Below are 17,389 nucleotides of genomic sequence, written 5' to 3' on the forward strand. Positions count from 1 at the left end.
TGGACAATGACTATCTTAAAAAATAAATTAAAGTATTTTTGTTTTATAACTGTAATTTTACCTTAGCTTAAACTTGATATATATATTTTCATTTATTTGTCAAATAAGTTTATCAACTCGAGATAAATTATAATTTCCTCGAGAGGCTTTTCTTATTCATAGTTTTCTCAATTGAAATTGTCACTTAGACCATCTCCAACCATTCTTTTATTTAACTCTTTATTTTGAGTAAAATAGAGAATGGACTTTCAATCTCTCTCTTCATAGCCATAGGTGTTCTCCAAATTTAGAGAACTATTATTCATTCTCTCTGTTTCATTTTTTTAATTATTTTAATATTATTTCTATTATGTAAGATCACTAATTAGGTCTTTACTATTTGTAATTATTTTTTAATGTAATATAACATGTAAAAATATATACCATGAAGAGTGATTATTTGAAAAAAGAAGACAGAATTTATATTATGAAATAAAAAAATACAAAAATAATAATAATATTTTTAAAGAGTAAAATGAAAAATTCGGTTGGAGTTGTCTCCAATCTCGTAAACTTAGATACTAGTAAGGTTGGAGATGCGTTTAGGCAGAATAAATTTGTGAAATTTTCCCTCTTCTTCCCGCCCCGGCTGGTTCTATTTTGTTTTCCCTCCTCCTTTCCTCCATTTCCCTTGATGACCCACAAACAGAAAAAAGGAGGAGACAGAGAAATGGTTGGAGTGAATAGTTTTGGGAAAACCATTTGCTCAATCTGCTATGAAGATCTAAACCCTATTATCGAAGATCTTCAATCCGTTACTATTTGTGGTCATGTTTTTCACGAGCTATGGTTAGCTTCTCCCTTTCTTAATCTATTTGGGTACTCTTATTTCAGCTAATCTTGATTCGAATTGAGAGTAATAGTGGTTTATTTATGAAAATAATCAAAGGATTTTATTGGCTTTTGCTTGCTTGGATTTCACTTTGATTAAAAATCCAATTTTTTTACTAACCCAGAATTGTTATTTGTTACCCCTGTGCATATGAGTTCGTTCATTCTATTAAACAGATATTCTAACCTCTGAAAATTTCTTTTTGGGTGTTTTGTTATGACAAGAAATGCTACTGCCTACTGGTCTATGAAGGGGGTTGAGAATCATGAGTTCTTAGGTTCAAATCCCATAGAAAATAAGTAAATACTAGGGGGTCATTTGGTACGAGTGATAAGGGATAATAATCTTGAGATAAAATGTAGTATTATTACGTTTGATTATGGGTATTAGTTAATCCTTAGATTATTTGTCTCACTGTTTGTACCACAATGATGTGGTAAGCTAATCCATGTGATAACTTTGTCTATCCCATCCCTGTAACAAACGACCCTTAGGTGATTTCTTTCCATAGTTACCCGGTACCTGATGCTTGCGTGAGGTGGTGTTGCCTTGTGTAATTAGTCGAGGTGCACGGTTATCAAAAAAATGTAATGCTCTTTTTAAGAAATTATTTATTTCTGCCACTTATGAGCTGCAGTCCTTTTCTTTAGAAACAAATTTATAACCTCTAATTTTATATAATTTGTTTTAATCAACATTCATGTATTGTTGTTAACCTTAAATACTAAAAATATTACCAAACTTTTCTCCTGTACCACTATTCTACAACTTGTACAATTACTTTATTTTAGTTGCTTTTATTGTCCAGTAAACACTACTGATTATCAGGGAAATGATTTCCTAAGGTAAAACATTTTCCTTTAAAACCAAACATATCTTTATGTTTACTTATGAGGAAAAAAAACATTACTCCTATAAGTTGTTGCTGGCTAGGCTTGTAAACAATTCTATATTCGTGCTTGGCTATCTGATGGAGATAATTGTTGTCCTTATCGGATAAGTATATATTTGTTTTCTGTTTGTGATATGTTGTGGTTGCAAAAACAAGTCTTCAGCAATGGTTTGAATACTGCGCAAAAGGAAAAAAGAAGAATTGCCCAGTTTGCAAACAGGCTTGTTCAGAAGAAAATGCAAATAGGCTTTATTTCCAATCTATTGGTGATCCAAATGGTACAAGTCTTACGCAGAAGCCTTGTGATTATAAAGAGGATCAACGGGAGTTGACAAATGAGGTCAAAAGATTGGAGAGGAAAGTTTTACGACTGACTTCCACGCTGGAAAAGCAGCAGAAAGATCTCAAAGAAGTCAACGCAGAGGTAAATGGTTCATCTTGCTATCTCTTTGGCTATAAATTTAAAGAATATAAAGCTGTCGAATGCTATGCAATTGCATCATACTTATTCTATTCGCAATATTTTCTCAATTTGATGAAATAAAAAGGATATATATGAGAGAGCCCTGGAGTCACAAATTGCACATGGGCAAGTCTATTAGTCTTTCTAACATTCTGGTTAAAAGATGAAACTTACTAAATTTTTGATTCTTAAGGAAGTTCGTGTTCACTATGGAAGTTAAAGGATGTACGTGTACCCTAGGTTTTGGGTATAGTCCAAGGATGTTTTTGGCCGAGAACTTCAGGACAGGGATAATCTATTAAGAGGTTATGAGGGCTACTAGTCAGATACATTGACCTTTTCTTCATGTAACAGATACAATCTACATTTTTAAATATAGTACAAAGTCAATAGCCAGAGAAATATAATTTTGCAAAGAAACTCACCATGCGTCTGAGTTCTGTGTAGCCGTGATTCTCTTCACATTTGAAAATCATTGGGCTTCCAGTTCTCCATCCTCACAAAGCCTTGAGCTGGGGCAATCAATCAAACGCTATTGCATAGAGAAAGAATCAAAAACATATTTTCTACTTGATTTAGAATCTAAGTATGGTGATCTCTTCCTTCAAGCACCCAACAGCTGAGTACTTTGTTTCACGAAATCATCCATCACTTAGATGTGAAAAGTCGAGAGTTTCCATGTCTCTTTGCCCATTGTTGACCAAATGAAATGACATAAATTTGTTAGATATAAAAATTTACGAGTTCCTTGAAGAGTTCTAATGTCTAAAAATCACATGTGAATAAACATCTTTTGCAGATGTAGGTTTCAGTTTATTGTTTGGCTAATGACTGAAAAAAGCCACTTTTTTGCTCAGAACCAAAAGACATGTTCTTAGGTGCAATAAGCACGGCTCCCGTTAAGTTGAGAAGTATCTAGTACCATTAACTAAAACTAGAGACATTTATGTGAGCATATTTGCTTCAAACTTGATCTGCGCAAGACTTCATGTCATCACATTTTCATCTCAACTAGTTCTCTGACAGAAACTGAAGTTTTATACTGGATAAAAGCAATAGAAAATACAAAGAGAGACACAAGTATCTCGTATCTCTTAGAACAATAGAAAATACAAAGAGAGACAAGTATCTCGAATCTCTTAGAACAAGCTTCTGCATATAAAAGATATATTACAACACCCTACACATTATTGGATCTATTATTATATAATAGATAACTATAACTACTTCATAACAACTTAGGATTAAGACATATAACTTCTAGTAACCATAAAGAACTGCCATAACTCCTAATAACAATAAGAAATTGTTCAATCCCCCATGTGTGAAACCTTCAGGAATTTGAGAAGATGCAAATCATTATCTTCTCCTATCTTTCTTCGCTTCTTCCTCGTTGAATAAGTATGGAAGATATGTGCCTTATCAGTACACCCCTGCTGGAAAGACGACTTGTCCTCAAGGCGAATATTAGGAAATTGTGCAGCTAACAGAGACTTTTGGTCATATGACTGAAGATGTAAAAGGAAAGCATCACCAACATTAGAAGAAAGGTCTATGTGCTTATAATCTGCTTGTGCTTTCATCCTTGATTGGGCCTTCATAATTGTCAGCATAGCATTTCTAGTCAGCATCTGTTCTTTAAGTTCTGATTGGAAAGATGTTGTGAGTGTTTTTTGAGGAACACCTTGCAGTTTATAAGTTTTCCCATTCAATTGAAAGATTAGGAACATCTCATTCCAATTGGCTTGTATTGTGTTCAGGGATGCTAGCCATTGTATACTCAACACCATGTCTGCACCACCAAGGGAAAAAGGGAAGAAATCGTGCTTTATGACCAAGTTAGAAACCGCTACTGAAAGGTCATGACAAACTTTATTGCATTTGATAATTTCACCATTGCCTATCTGGACACCGAACGTAGGAATATATTGGACTGCCAACCCAAGTTTCTTGACAATTTTTTCTGCTATAAAATTATGCGTCGAACCACTGTCCACCGACATCAACACTTTACGTCCGCAAAGAGTGCCTTGAAGCTTCAAAGTTGAAGCAGATTCTTTGCCCAAAATTGCATGAAAAGTGATTTCCCCCAAATCAATAGGGGGTATGTCTTCATTCTGATTACTTTCTACACTTTGCACATCGTTCTCCTCTTCCATTAACTCCAGATGTGCAAATGTCCTAGGTTTGCAGCGATGACCAGGGGCAGACTTGTCTCCACAACGATAGCATAGGCCTTTTTCTCGCCGAATTTGTTGTTCAGAATTCAACGGCCGAGTGTTTGGAAGTGATGGATGTTGAAAAGGGTGTGTAACTGGTTGACGGGATGATTGAAAACTAAAGGACTCTCGAGTTGCTGGAGAGGAATTTCCAATTAATGAAGGTCGTGTTACTGAAGGCCAAGCGGGTACCTTAATGGACCGATTTGGTCCTTGTTTTCCTTTATATTCTAAGGCCAGGCTCATTGCCTTATACACAGATCGAGGCTTGTGAATCCTCACATCCACACGAAGGTCTTATTTGAGCCCAGTAAGGAAAACTCCAAGCAAACAGTGTTCTGGCCAATTTTGCACATGTGCTGCTCGTTTTGCAAATTCCTGCCTATACTCGAACACTGATCCAGTCTGTTGGATGCCACATAGATGTTCATCTGGATTTTGAAACTCAGCGGATCCGTAGTTTTCTTGTAGCACTTTCACCAACTCAACCCAGTAATAAATGGTTCTTTCACTGTTGATCCAAGCAAAAAGATCCAATGCATCTCCTTCCAAAGACATTGAAGCCACATCAACCTTGCAATCATCAGGTGTTTGATAATATTGGAAATACTTCTCTGCTTTCAAAATCCAACCTCTAGGATCTCCTCCCTCATACTTCGGAAATTTAATCTCTGTGTGCGAACGTCGATAAGTATGCCGCTGTTAGAACACCACAATGTTCCTCTTTTTGGGGTTAATGTTCTCAATGGTGAATCGATCATTCGATATCCTTTTCCTTCTTGATGCCTCCAAGTGCTATCAACCTCACCCTCTTCTAGTAAAATTTTAGATTTTCCATGCTGATTTTGGCTGTTTTGTGCTTTTAAAGCAGCCACATCAGCAGCCAAACGTCTATGGCTCCCAATTTTGCTACTATAGTGGTTAATTGTTGGCCGATCTGATCAGGAGTAGACATAATAGGTTCGCTGTGGGAAGCGTTGGTTCGTGTGTTAACCATGACAAATCTTACTGCTCTGATACCAATGATAGAAACTGAAGTTTTATACTGGATAAAAGCAATAGAAAATACAAAGAGAGACACAAGTATTTCGTATCTCTTAGAACAATAGAAAATACAAAGAGAGACAAGTATCTCGGACCTTGCGCATAGCGGGAGCTTTAGTGCACCGGGCTGCCCTTTTTTTTTTAGATAACTATAACTACTTCATAACTACTTAGGATAAAGACAGATAACTTCTAGTAACCATAAAGAACTGCCATAACTCCTAATAACAGTAAGAAACTGCTCAATCCCCCATGTGTGAAACCTTCAGGAATTTGAGAAGATGCAAATCATTATCTTCTCCTATCTTTCTTCGCTTCTTCCTCCTTGAATAAGTATGGAAGATATGTGCCTTATCATTCTTGTAGTAATGTTTTTTTCTCCAGCTGTTCACATGCAAGGAGGAGTTGAAAATGGAAATGACTCTAAAGATTGAAGCTGTAAAACAAGAAGCAGCCATTCAACAGTTGCTCCATCTTAAATCAAAGGTAGATGTTTTTGCCTCTTGATGTTTTGCGAGTGCATCTATTCATGCATGCTTGTAAGTAATTCTTCTTGGTGTTATATATGTAAGTTATTAGTTACTATATTCTGCGCAAATTTATGCTGTAGGAGCTAGATCAATTAGCTTTGGAGTGCATAAGGCTACAAGATAGAAATATGGCCCTAGCTAAGGAGCTTGCAACACTCAAGTTGTAAGTCAATCATATTGAGGGCAGCAAGTAGTTGCATCCTTATATTAGATTTACAGTAGTTCTTGTTTTCCCTTTTCCTTCATGGTTTATTACTTCAGAGTCTGCGATTTTAACTTGGAGGAAGAGGAGGTCTTGAAACGTGCTTCGTTAGAAGATAATGTCAATAGCAAAGAGACAATTGATGTCTTGAAAAAATCATTGGTCATCCGTAACATGTAAGCTTTTACTTTCATTTAGGAAGTTACAGTTTTCAGCATGAAACTTGATATCTACTAATGCTCTTCTGCTTTAGAGACTTTTTTGGCCTTGTTTTTATGTTGTAGATATGATCATTGGAGGTTTTCCGTGGGAAATCTGAATTTTAAAATTTTGGAATATTACACTGAGCTTCCTCTCAAGCTCGGGCAAATGACTACTTTCTGATCTGATATGGGGGATAGGCCATGTAGATAGGAAGTCCATTCGCTAAAAAAATAAGCTTGATAAGCCGAGCAACTCTGCTAAAAGCCAGGCTTCCTAATTCTTCTTTATGAAAAGGAACCGTTAATTCTTAAAGGACACTGAAGTTATCGTACTGAAGCTTCTAAACGCAAAAGAGAAATTTAAAAATAGTTTTTGTACGTTGTGCTATATGCTTACATATAAAGCTCCATAAGGAGTTCTGTTTCAAAAGAAATGGGGCTTCTTGACGCCTTATAGATAGTTATAGCTGGGTAATCTTTTCTATGTGGATTAATGAGATTTATTGTTTTCTTGCAAAAAGGTTGGTTATTATGTAGCTACATGTTGATGGAGTAATATTGTTGACTTGTCTATGGAATGACATTAGTGTTATGCTTGTAAAAGCGTTAGCTTTGGTTCTACAAAAGAAATTCTTTTCCTTCTATCAGATCTTTTTCCTAATTCACTCCAGTGGTATTTTCACCTGGTGAAGGTAGTTTCGAGCTCATTGAGCTGGATAGTTTGTCATTTACAATCATCTCGTTTTCTCAATCGCAAAAGCATTTTCTTGATCCAGTTTTATCAAGCACAGAAGCAATCTTGATACTTTGGCTGTAAGTTTGACAGCGAACTCTATTGCATTTATCTGGCAGGAATTACAAAGAACTGATGACCAAGTGCAACGCTCTAGACAGGCGAGAGGCTCGTTCTCTCAGGAAACTGCAGAAAACTAAAGAGAAGAAAAATAATTTGAAGGTAAGTTTTGATGTCCTAAATGAAATATGGTATATTACAATTTGACCTTTGAAAGTGCTTCAGTGTGCGGCTATTTCCAGGCCAGGGTCCAAGAACTTGAGATAGCACTTGAAGGAAAAGATAGTGAAATTTTGAGAATTTCGAGAGCCTCCAAGAAAAACTATCAGGGAAGTAAAGAACCCAAAGTTGATAGATGTTCATATGAGAATCAGAATAAGGCACCTACTGAGACAGAAGTAGATTTATGCATCATCACTGGCTCATGTGATGATTTATCTAGACGAAGGAGAAAAAGAAAGTTTAAGTGTAAGGATAAGAGTATACCAAACATGGCAGAAGATATTATAGCTAGCAGTCTTCACAAAAATAATCATGAGAAAGACTCTTCCATAAGAAACAAAGATGGAGGCACTTCAGAGACTTCCACTTATGTGCATGAAGGATCATATCAAAACTTGCACCAACCATTTGACCCTAAGAAGGCTGTTCATGATAGTTTCTTGTCAAGGCCAGAGGCAGTTTTTGGGGCCACTGGTGGAAGTCTAGTGCACGGATCAGGAAATAAGGATGGAATGTCGGGATCAAGGAATTGTAGTAAGAACAGTACTGAAAACATGCCCCCGGTGATTATTCTTGATGATGATGATGATCTTCCGCCTTTTGAAGACATTACACCGCACCAGCCCACATTTCACATCAGGAAAGAGACGACTTCACCAGTTGTACTTGCTCAACCAGGTCTCTATCTGTCTCATCTTGATGTTAAAGTGCTGTCTGTTGTTTGGGTGATGATGATTTACTTCTACCAAATGATCTTATTCACTGATCAGAGAATGCTCTTAAACTTGATTTAACCCTTAATTAAAAGAATTACATAGTAATTATTTTCCTAGTCTTTACTTTTCTCTGCTTTTGACTTTCCTTGGGGGAGATTCAAGTTCCTTTAGGAAAACAGAAATCACCTAACAAGTACTTGTTTCCTCTGACACTGAGTGAATATCCCAGGAGACAGCTGCTTTTCTGGTGGATTGTTAGGTCCTGATGGGACTTACTGGCACTTGGGAAAATGGTGTAAGAAAAGGTACAAGGACAAGGGATCTGGATCGCTGTCTTGAAGAATGCAAGGATTAGGTGTGAGTGCTGGTGATTTGATTGCGGTAAGAGCTGATGGTAGAGGTGGTCGTATCAAAGTTCTGCAATCCATAAATCCGGCACCATTGGTGGGTCATAATTTCTTTATTTGCTTATAAATGTTACATGTTTAGTTACTTCTCCTGCTTTTCTGTTACATTTGATCTTTCCTAAACTTCAGTCTTAGTTAGCATCAACACTCTCTAAAAAATCCTCATTTTATTGACACTTCTTGATCCTTGAGGATGATGTGAAAAACATCTTTCCTACAACCTTCTCATGCAATAAAAGAATTCTATAATTGAAGATCCTCCAGGAAAATTACTGAAATTCGTTGTTATTTATTTGTTCATTTTAAAATCATCTATTAGATACACTTGTCTATTCTTCTCATGGCAAACCATAATAGTCCCTCCATCCCGATTTATGTGGCACCGTCTGACTTGGCACAAAGTTTAAGAAAGAAATGAAGACTTTTGAAATTTGTGGTTTAAACAAACCTTAGATATATGTGTGACTATAAATCATTTCATTAAGGGTAAAAGAGCAATTTTAAAGTTAAATTCTTTCTAATTATAGAAAGGTGACATTTTTCTTGGGACGGATTAAAAAGAAAAGTGTGCCACATAAATTATAGACAGAGGGAGTTTCAGTTTTTGCCTTTCTACTTCATGATATATCCCTTAGAGTCAAGCCATCAGAACTTTTCACATTTGATATACCAAGTCTAAACAGTCTGTCCTTTGTAAGCAGCCCACCTTCACATTTTACAGTAACAACTTTTTACTCACATCTGTCCTTCATTGTTGGCCTTGTAGATGTAGCCAAACACCTTTTGAAACTTTATCCTCCGTCTCTCTTGAAATACCTTCACCACTTTCTTTGTCACAATTTGATAGTAGAAAAAGTTCTAATCGCTTGATTCAGTTTAGAACTATGCATGCCAAGGTAAACTAATTGTCTAAAGAATGGGATTCCCAGAAAACAATTGCAGATTTTATCTCAATTTGTATGGAATTCGGTGATTTTCAGTTAAGCTGCAGTGTTATTCTGTGGTGGGATTTGCAGAGAACTATCCATTCCATGAAGGATTTAGGTATTTTTGAGGAAACTTGTGAAATTCTTGAAGTTTTCCACTTTCCAGTGATTTCCACAGGAAATGAGAAAACTGTTAACTTTTAACATGAAAGTTTGGGGGTTGATTAGTTTTAGGGTTTTGGATTAAAAGTGTCCATTTTCGGCAAGTATTAAGGATCGTTTGTCTTAAGTAGAACACATGGACCACAATAAGTCTACCCCTTTGCATTAAGGTCCATTTGGATCATTTTCTCTCGTGGATGAAGTTTCCTTAAATAGCTCACAGCCATTTGATTGTTCCTGAGTACTTCCATTGGGGCCACTGGGTGGTACACCTCAGCTGAAGTGGTAAAGAAACAGAAATATGAAAATATGATTTTGGGAAATGATTTAAACGCGATCCCGCCACTCCAGAATGCTTGTGTATTTTATGCTAAGCTACAAATTAAAGGACCACAAATGCAAGAAACTCTTTAAGTGATAGTAGTAGTATTTATGCAACTCTTTTATTCAAGGAGTGTTTGAAGTATATTATATATCTACAACAACATACCTAGTATAGTCCCATAATTAGGGTTTGGAGAGGGTAGTGTGTATGCAAAATTGCAGACCCTACCCCTACCTACCTTGTGAAGGTAGAAAGACTATTTTTGATAGATCCTGGGCTCAATAAAAATAGCTAGAGTGAAGAATCTTATATATCTACGTGGTTAACTATTTCTTTATGAAATTGTTTTAGAAAGACTAATGCTAAAGGTGGAAGCTTATTTCTGTACTTTTGCAGCATGACAATAGTGAGAGTTTGCCATCATTCAAGAGATACATGTGCCACACCAAATCAAGTAGTTCCCAGTCTCAAAGATTCTTGCAAAGAGATAGCTTCTTCATAAGGGTCGGTGAATGCCTGTAGTCACAGTGCTTGTAGATTTCCTCCTGTAAAGAGAGTATCCATCAAAGATGTAGAGAACCCATTCCTTGTACAGTGTTTAGGGGTTTCATTTTAGCAATCTAGTTGTACTTACATTTGATTGATTAGTTATGTTACTCAATCAACACATATTGAAAGTGTGTCCCTGTGGTTTCGAAGACAGTGAAACGTGCACTTCATTTTTCTAGTTGCTTACTTGGGGAAGGTGATACATGGTGTATTGTTTGCTTGTGTTATATCCTGAATGGTTTTGCATTGGCAGGAAGGGGTTTTTGGCGGACCATGCTGTATGTAGTCGACTTTATAGTGTTGCCACATTTTATTCGTAAAATAGGTCTGGATCTCCTACCTAATGCAATTGACCACCACAACACAAACTGTTCTCTTCTGATGCCTGGTCCAGATTGCACTTTTTGCACTCTAACATGGAGACATGTTAAAGACGAGGCCTCGACTCTTTGGTAAATGTTGTGAAAGGATTGATGATGGATTGGATGTGTATGAACAAAAATATGCATCCTTTTTTGGGTGAAACGGGTGCCTAGACATTCAATTTCTTTGTCTATAATAGGTTGTCGATTGACATTCATGAGATTCTTTTGCCAGTATGTATGCAACAGGGTTTTGACACACAAGTTGTATTGATTATTCTCATTCTTAGAGCTTGTTTAAGATTATTTTCCATAGGAAATAATGGCCTTTTATGGGCTGTTAGAATCAGTTAAGAGTGTTTTGTATTGCATTTGTAACTATTTTTTGGATGAAATTGTTTTCCTTCAACTTCACAATTTCTTAAATTTGAGTGATAAAAAATAAGGTTATGTTTGGACATGCATATCTTAAAAATGGGCGAACACAAATTGGGCACGTGCAGAATATATACATGTACTAACTTTATTTATTACTAGAATAATTTTCTTTTAATTCCTGGCTCGAACAAGTGTCGGAGACATCATATTCAAACTCATTACATTGTCATCGTACTTTCCGTTGGAGAAGTTAAGTCGCAGATTGTTGTTCTTCTTCGATTGTTGCTTGTTCTTCACGATTCCATTTTCATTAGCATCCATAAACATCCGAATCCTTGAGAGTGCGATCTCCACAGTTTGATCATCGATATTTGCAAAACAAATTCTAAACCACCCTACCTCGTGGCAATTAAACGAAGATCCAGCTGAGACGTTGAGCTTAACGTCGTTTATGATTAGTTTCCAAAGTGACATCTCGGCATCAAGTGTTTCTTCTTTCAACAACAACCGCAAATCCATCCAGCAATAAACCCCTGCATTGCTTTCTAAGCACTTTATTCCGACTTCCTTAAGTCCGTTTGTGAATTTTTCGTGCCTTTTCCTTAATCTTTTCGCGCTTTCAATCAGAAATTCTTCGACGAATTCATCGTCAGACAACATTGAAGCTAGCAAATGTTGTGTCTGAGTCGATACAAGACTGAAACTCGACATTTTTCTAGCACAATGAACAACATCATCATTGAACGAATACACAATTCCCACTCGAAATCCTGGAAAACCCAAGTCCTTAGAAAGACTAGTTACAATATGTACCAAATCTTTATTTATACAAATTTCATCGTCGTTGTTGATAATTTCCGCGATGCTGACGAATTGTGGAGCATCAAAGACCGTGCCAGCGTAGATTTCATCGCAAACAAGGTGGATGTTATGTCCGTTAGTGAAGGTCAAGATGTTTTTAAGTGTGCCCTTGTCTAAAGTGGTGCCTAATGGATTACAAGGGTTAGTCAAAATCAAGCCTTTGATTTTGACATTTGCTTGTTGGGCTTTTTCATAGGATTCTTTGATACCTTCTATAGTAATTTTAAAATTGTTGGAACTCTTGCATGAAATGGGCACAAGTTGTACACCAGTTCTCCACCTTAGGTCCCTATTGAATCTGCACTTAATACAAATGAAAGACTTAAATACATGCCAATGTGAGCCATTCAAGTTACTTGTTCAATCAGATTAAAAATACTTAGTTCAATTTAGTAAATTAAAAAATATTTATACATACCCTGGGTAATAGGGTGAGGGGACTAAAAAGGCATCTCCATGATCAGCCAAACAAAATAGGAGAGTCTCATTAGCTCCAGTGGCTCCACCAGCCATTACTATTCGTTTTGGATCAAACTTAACCTTACCCCCTCTTGTTTTTCCCATAAATTTTGCAATTGCCTGCACAAACATTAGGAAATATCATTATTATTTTTCTATTGGAACATGTTAAATGACTATTTTGATTGAATCTATAAGAAAACAATACTAATATTTTAATATGAAAAAATTAGAAAGTTTTTCAATATTTCAATGAGATAATTTGCTTTCTACCATTTATTTTCCCCAATAAGCTGATTTGGTGGAAAATACATAAAAAGAAAAATCATATTTTATAACATAAATTTTTTATTATCGTGAAAAAAATCTTTATTTCTAGTAATTTATGAGTATAGCATGTGCTATTTTTATTTTATTTTATGAAATAGACTAATAAGAATATAGAATCAGACAAAGTGAAATAGATAGAAGGAGTATATATGTGTTTGAGGTACAAGTCAAGAACTTCATTTATTCCAAGTAAATGTACAGTACTCCCTCCGTTTCTTTTTAGTTGTCATGATAAGATTTGACATAATTTCTTAATTTTTTTTTAATTAGAAGTGTTGTTTGACTAATATATTTCTTATTAATTATTATATATTATGTGCCTCTTAATTCTAGAATAATTAATGCTAAGGACAAATTTTAAAAAATATAATTAATTCTCTCTTAATTATTTAAATTGACAATTATTTTAAAACAAATATTTTTAATATACATACAACTAAAAAGGATGGAGGGTGTAATAAAATTGCTCATAAACTTTCTTTTTTCTGGTACAAACTCAGAGAGACTTTCATCACTACAATGTACCTACTATTCATATATATATATATAGTAAGTTATCTATCTCAAAATAAGTGTTACTTAAGCTTATTTTACGCTTTTTAAGAAAAATAATAAACAAACGGTATACTATACTAAATAGCATCTATTTATTAAATATTTTTTTTGATAATTGAACACTATTTAAAAGAAGTAGTTCTTTAGTACAAGGATACAATTGAAAAAAACTTACAAACTTTGTCTTAAATTCCAAAAATAACATTTATTTTGAAATAATTATTTTTTTATTGGTAAAATAACATTTATTTTAAAACGGAGAGAGTAATAATAGGTATAAAATAAAGAGCAAAACTTACATTTGTGAATTCAGGCAAGCCATGATAATCTTGGAAGTTGGCAATTCTCTTGAAACATTCAATTCCTTCATTTGTACAAATTGAAGCTTTTGGGTTTCTCTTAATCCAATCTTCAATCAAGTCAACTGAAAGCTGATTTTCCGCGAGACCCATTTGAATAACCCCATTCGGGTTATTCACGAGGTGGAAAGGATCATTCTCGTATGCTTTCCACCCATCAAAATATGACGAGTTTTCGCCATGTTGTTTGTTACTAGCCAACTTAGACAAAACTACTGATGACTTGTAATTTGAAATCTCGACCGTCTCCAAACCCATTATATTCTTTACTAATTTTATGAAAATTTGATGGACAAAAGTGCTAGCTAGCTAGTTTTTGGGAAGAGAATGAAGGAATGTTGAGGGGTATTTATAGATAAGAGGAATTAATGAAATGCAAAATGTTGGCAACTAATGTAATGTATTGGAAATTAATCTAGTGTGGAATTTTGGCTACTAAAGCATGGGGAACAAATAGAAAACTTGGTACGGTGGAATCGATGGAATTTCATTATTCTTTTTGAAGAGATTTCGAATTTGAATTTTAAACATGGAGAACGACTTTATATGACATTGATTTAATTTTATTAGTCAAATCAATAAATTTTGGAATTATAGTATCAAAAACAATAAAAATCCAAGACAAGAAAGAGCACTAAATATGACTTGTTCTATTTTAATTTATGTGTCTTAGTCTTTTCTTTCTTTTTGATTCTTTTTTTAAAAAAAAATAAAAATTGACTCTTTAGTGACTTATAATTTTATTTTTTATGAAGTTCCTATATATTATTTTAAGAAAATTTAATATTCTACACATTAGTTAGTTTGACCCTCTCTCATATTCCGAATCAAACCACATAAATTGAAATAAAGAGAGTAACTCTTTAATTCCAACATCTCACCTACCATTTATACCATATGATTTGAAGGACATTTGATATAATATACCCATTTGTTTATGGTCAACATTTAAAAAGTTTCTTTACTTGTTACAATTTTATATTTAGTCGAATTAAGACATATACAATAAAATGGAGGGATGATATTTTTTTAGTCTTTAACCAAAATCTACGTTTTTCTTTTCTTTTTATCTCATTCAAATTAATAGTAGTTGCTTAAACAATAATAATATACCTAGTATAATTGTATTAAGTAAAAGAATAGCTTGTTCATGTGGCAGGACGAGGGGTGAACATGTAGTGTGTGATGAATAAAGGATATTCGCGAAGGCTATTTGATGGGATAGTTGGTTTGGAGATTTGTTCGATATACACAATCTTGACTTGTTACCTAGATCACAATATAATTATCATCGGGAAAAAAAATGAAAACTCGTGATTTAAAAATAGAGAAGGACTTGTGTTCAGATGACATGGCAAAAGGAAAAAAGGACAAATATGTTATATATGATTGTACATTATCCTGCCAACATCAAAGGAATATTAGCTGATACTGCTAACGGTATTTCCATTCATTGGACAATGGACATTGTACTTTATGGCTCTGACACTACTGCTAACAGTATTTCCACATGGAATACATTCATTGACCAATGGGTATAGTACTTTATGGCTCAAATGGAGCTTTTTTATTGGTTGATGCATTACCTTGTTATCTATAAATAATATTTTTTTAACGAAATTGTAATGAATTGGATTTTGAACAATACATTAATATTTTTGTGCTTTAAACTTTCGATATTTTATTAAGTCTTAGCTCTCAAGTCTTACTATAGACATCACCGAATCCATTTAAGAACATATTTAATGAGTTAAATCAAAACGCGTGTCTTTAATCTCATTATAAATTTAATTGTATTATTTTCTCAATAAATAATAATACCATAAATAAAATCTAAGAAGGGTAGAGAATACGCAAAACATAAATGTTTGCGTTTTGAAATAAAACTACTAATATTTGGAGTAGCTCCACGTGTGAATGGAAAACAAATGGTTCCTTTTTTTGTACTATTTTAATTTCTGCTTTATTTCTAGTTATTGGTGCCTTAATTTTTCATTTTTATGAACGTGTATCATGGGCTGCTTGCTCTAGCCTTTGTTTAGGCAAATATCCTAAACTAATGTAGGTCGAGCTTTCCCATTATTGTATGCATGCATGACTTTTGCAGCCCTTTATTGGCTAAGAGAAATACAATTTCATTGTTAATTCTACAATTTTAGCTAATTGTACTTAATTAGGTATATATTTTTTCTTTGTCTTAATTAGAGCTATCAAAATGGGTTGGTTCAATCCAATCTTAAAAGACTAACGAGTCAAATGGGTTAGGACGGACTGAACTTTTTAACTAAAAAGCGTATAAAATAGCAAGCTTAATCTAGCCCTAAGCGAGCTATGGGTTGAGACAGGTTGACTCTTCAATCAAAAGATGGACAACATTGACCTCTTAGAAACACTATCGAACATTGATGAACACAATATCAATATGTCAAAAATTCACATGTCCCTGAGGTGCACACGCTTTAGTGGAATACTTACAAAACAACATAATAGGCAAGATACAACTATCAATATTTATAGGATTCATCAGAACAATATATATTACATGATCATTTTTTGGAGAAAAGAAAAATTAGGCATAAATACAAAAAGTAAAAGAGGTCAAAGATTCATAGTTATTATAACTTTCATTGTTTCGTTGCTGAAGATTTGACAAAATAAAATACTATTAAATATATATATATATATATATATATATATATATATATAATAAATATTTTTAAAATTCACGATCCACGGGCTGACCCTTGAAGCTAGAGGGTTGTGCCTATGAGGCTGGCGGGCCAAATGAGGCTGAGATAAAAAGTCTCGTTTCTAAATGGCTGAAAAGATTTAACCCAACCCCAATTAATTCAAGGGTTGGATTGAACCGGACTTACGGACCAAACTCATTTTGATAGCTCTAGTCTCAATATACGGGTAGAAATAGAGTTAGAACTTTAAATTTAAAAAAATTAATAGATTCTCAATAAATTATTTATATATATTAAGTAATTTTTAAAAATATATAAATATAAGATATACGTTAAAATTACTGAGTTATGATGAATCCCTACATAGGTGGAAGAATAGCTCCGCCACTGTATAGTGGTTAATTGTAATTTAATAATGATCTATTAGTATTACAAGCTTTTAAATTACATTAAATTTCTTATTCCAAATGAGAAATGTACTAAAAACTAAACAAGCCACTATTTCTATATTTTGGATAAACTCTTTTGAATATTGGGGATGAAGATTCCCCCATTAAGAAACAAATTCCAATTCCACGACTTTTGGAAATATTGGGTGGAAGGTTGAGAATAATATCTAAGAATTTGTTAGAGTAAATAATACCTTATGTTCTATTTTATATTACACGTAATACAATTTTATAGTTAAAAATAATATATTTTTAATTTAATTTATTTTTAATGAGAAGTTTTTATAGACACATAAATAATATAATATATTTAAAGCCATAAAATTCAAAAAATTTATATATAGTCAGTCTCAAATATTAAGACAAATTTAATTATATTATAAGTTTCATTTTTTTTATTTTCTTAAACTCCATCTCTAATT

The 17,389-nt window shown here is 34.0% G+C and overlaps 2 protein-coding genes across 2 annotated transcripts; one reads left to right on the top strand and one right to left on the bottom strand.

Moving 5' to 3' along the window:
• Positions 1-520: 520 nt before the first annotated feature.
• On the top strand, positions 521-11,106 carry LOC129880651 (uncharacterized). The gene is made up of 9 exons (XM_055954778.1): positions 521-828; positions 1,920-2,187; positions 5,874-5,975; positions 6,100-6,182; positions 6,281-6,397; positions 7,277-7,379; positions 7,460-8,117; positions 8,385-8,599; positions 10,372-11,106. Exons 1-8 carry the CDS (start codon positions 674-676, stop codon positions 8,492-8,494), a joined length of 1,596 nt encoding a protein of 531 aa, XP_055810753.1. The 5' UTR covers positions 521-673; the 3' UTR covers positions 8,495-8,599; positions 10,372-11,106.
• Positions 11,107-11,403: 297 nt separating this feature from the next.
• On the bottom strand, positions 11,404-14,086 carry LOC129876549 (1-aminocyclopropane-1-carboxylate synthase 4-like). Its single transcript, XM_055952012.1, has 3 exons — positions 13,769-14,086; positions 12,544-12,704; positions 11,404-12,423 (listed from the first exon to the last, which is right to left on the bottom strand). The coding sequence occupies exons 1-3, from the start codon at positions 14,084-14,086 to the stop codon at positions 11,436-11,438; spliced, it is 1,467 nt and encodes a 488-aa protein (XP_055807987.1). The 3' UTR covers positions 11,404-11,435.
• Positions 14,087-17,389: the final 3,303 nt, after the last annotated feature.

This window comes from Solanum dulcamara, chromosome 2, assembly GCF_947179165.1.
Source record: "Solanum dulcamara chromosome 2, daSolDulc1.2, whole genome shotgun sequence".
In the NCBI taxonomy this organism is placed as follows: Eukaryota; Viridiplantae; Streptophyta; class Magnoliopsida; order Solanales; family Solanaceae; genus Solanum; species Solanum dulcamara.

Bases quoted from the DNA above. Each gene is read 5' to 3' on its own strand.
- LOC129880651 (XM_055954778.1), top strand. From the start codon at position 674: ATGACCCACAAACAGAAAAAAGGAGGAGACAGAGAAATGGTTGGAGTG. The intron at 829-1,919 runs GTTAGCTTCTCC...TGCAAAAACAAG, and splicing joins CATGTTTTTCACGAGCTATG to TCTTCAGCAATGGTTTGAAT. The intron at 6,398-7,276 runs GTAAGCTTTTAC...TTTATCTGGCAG, and splicing joins TCATTGGTCATCCGTAACAT to GAATTACAAAGAACTGATGA.
- LOC129876549 (XM_055952012.1), bottom strand. From the start codon at position 14,086: ATGGGTTTGGAGACGGTCGAGATTTCAAATTACAAGTCATCAGTAGTT. The intron at 12,705-13,768 runs GTAAGTTTTGCT...ATGTTTGTGCAG, and splicing joins GCTTGCCTGAATTCACAAAT to GCAATTGCAAAATTTATGGG. The intron at 12,424-12,543 runs GTATGTATAAAT...TATTAAGTGCAG, and splicing joins CCCTCACCCTATTACCCAGG to ATTCAATAGGGACCTAAGGT.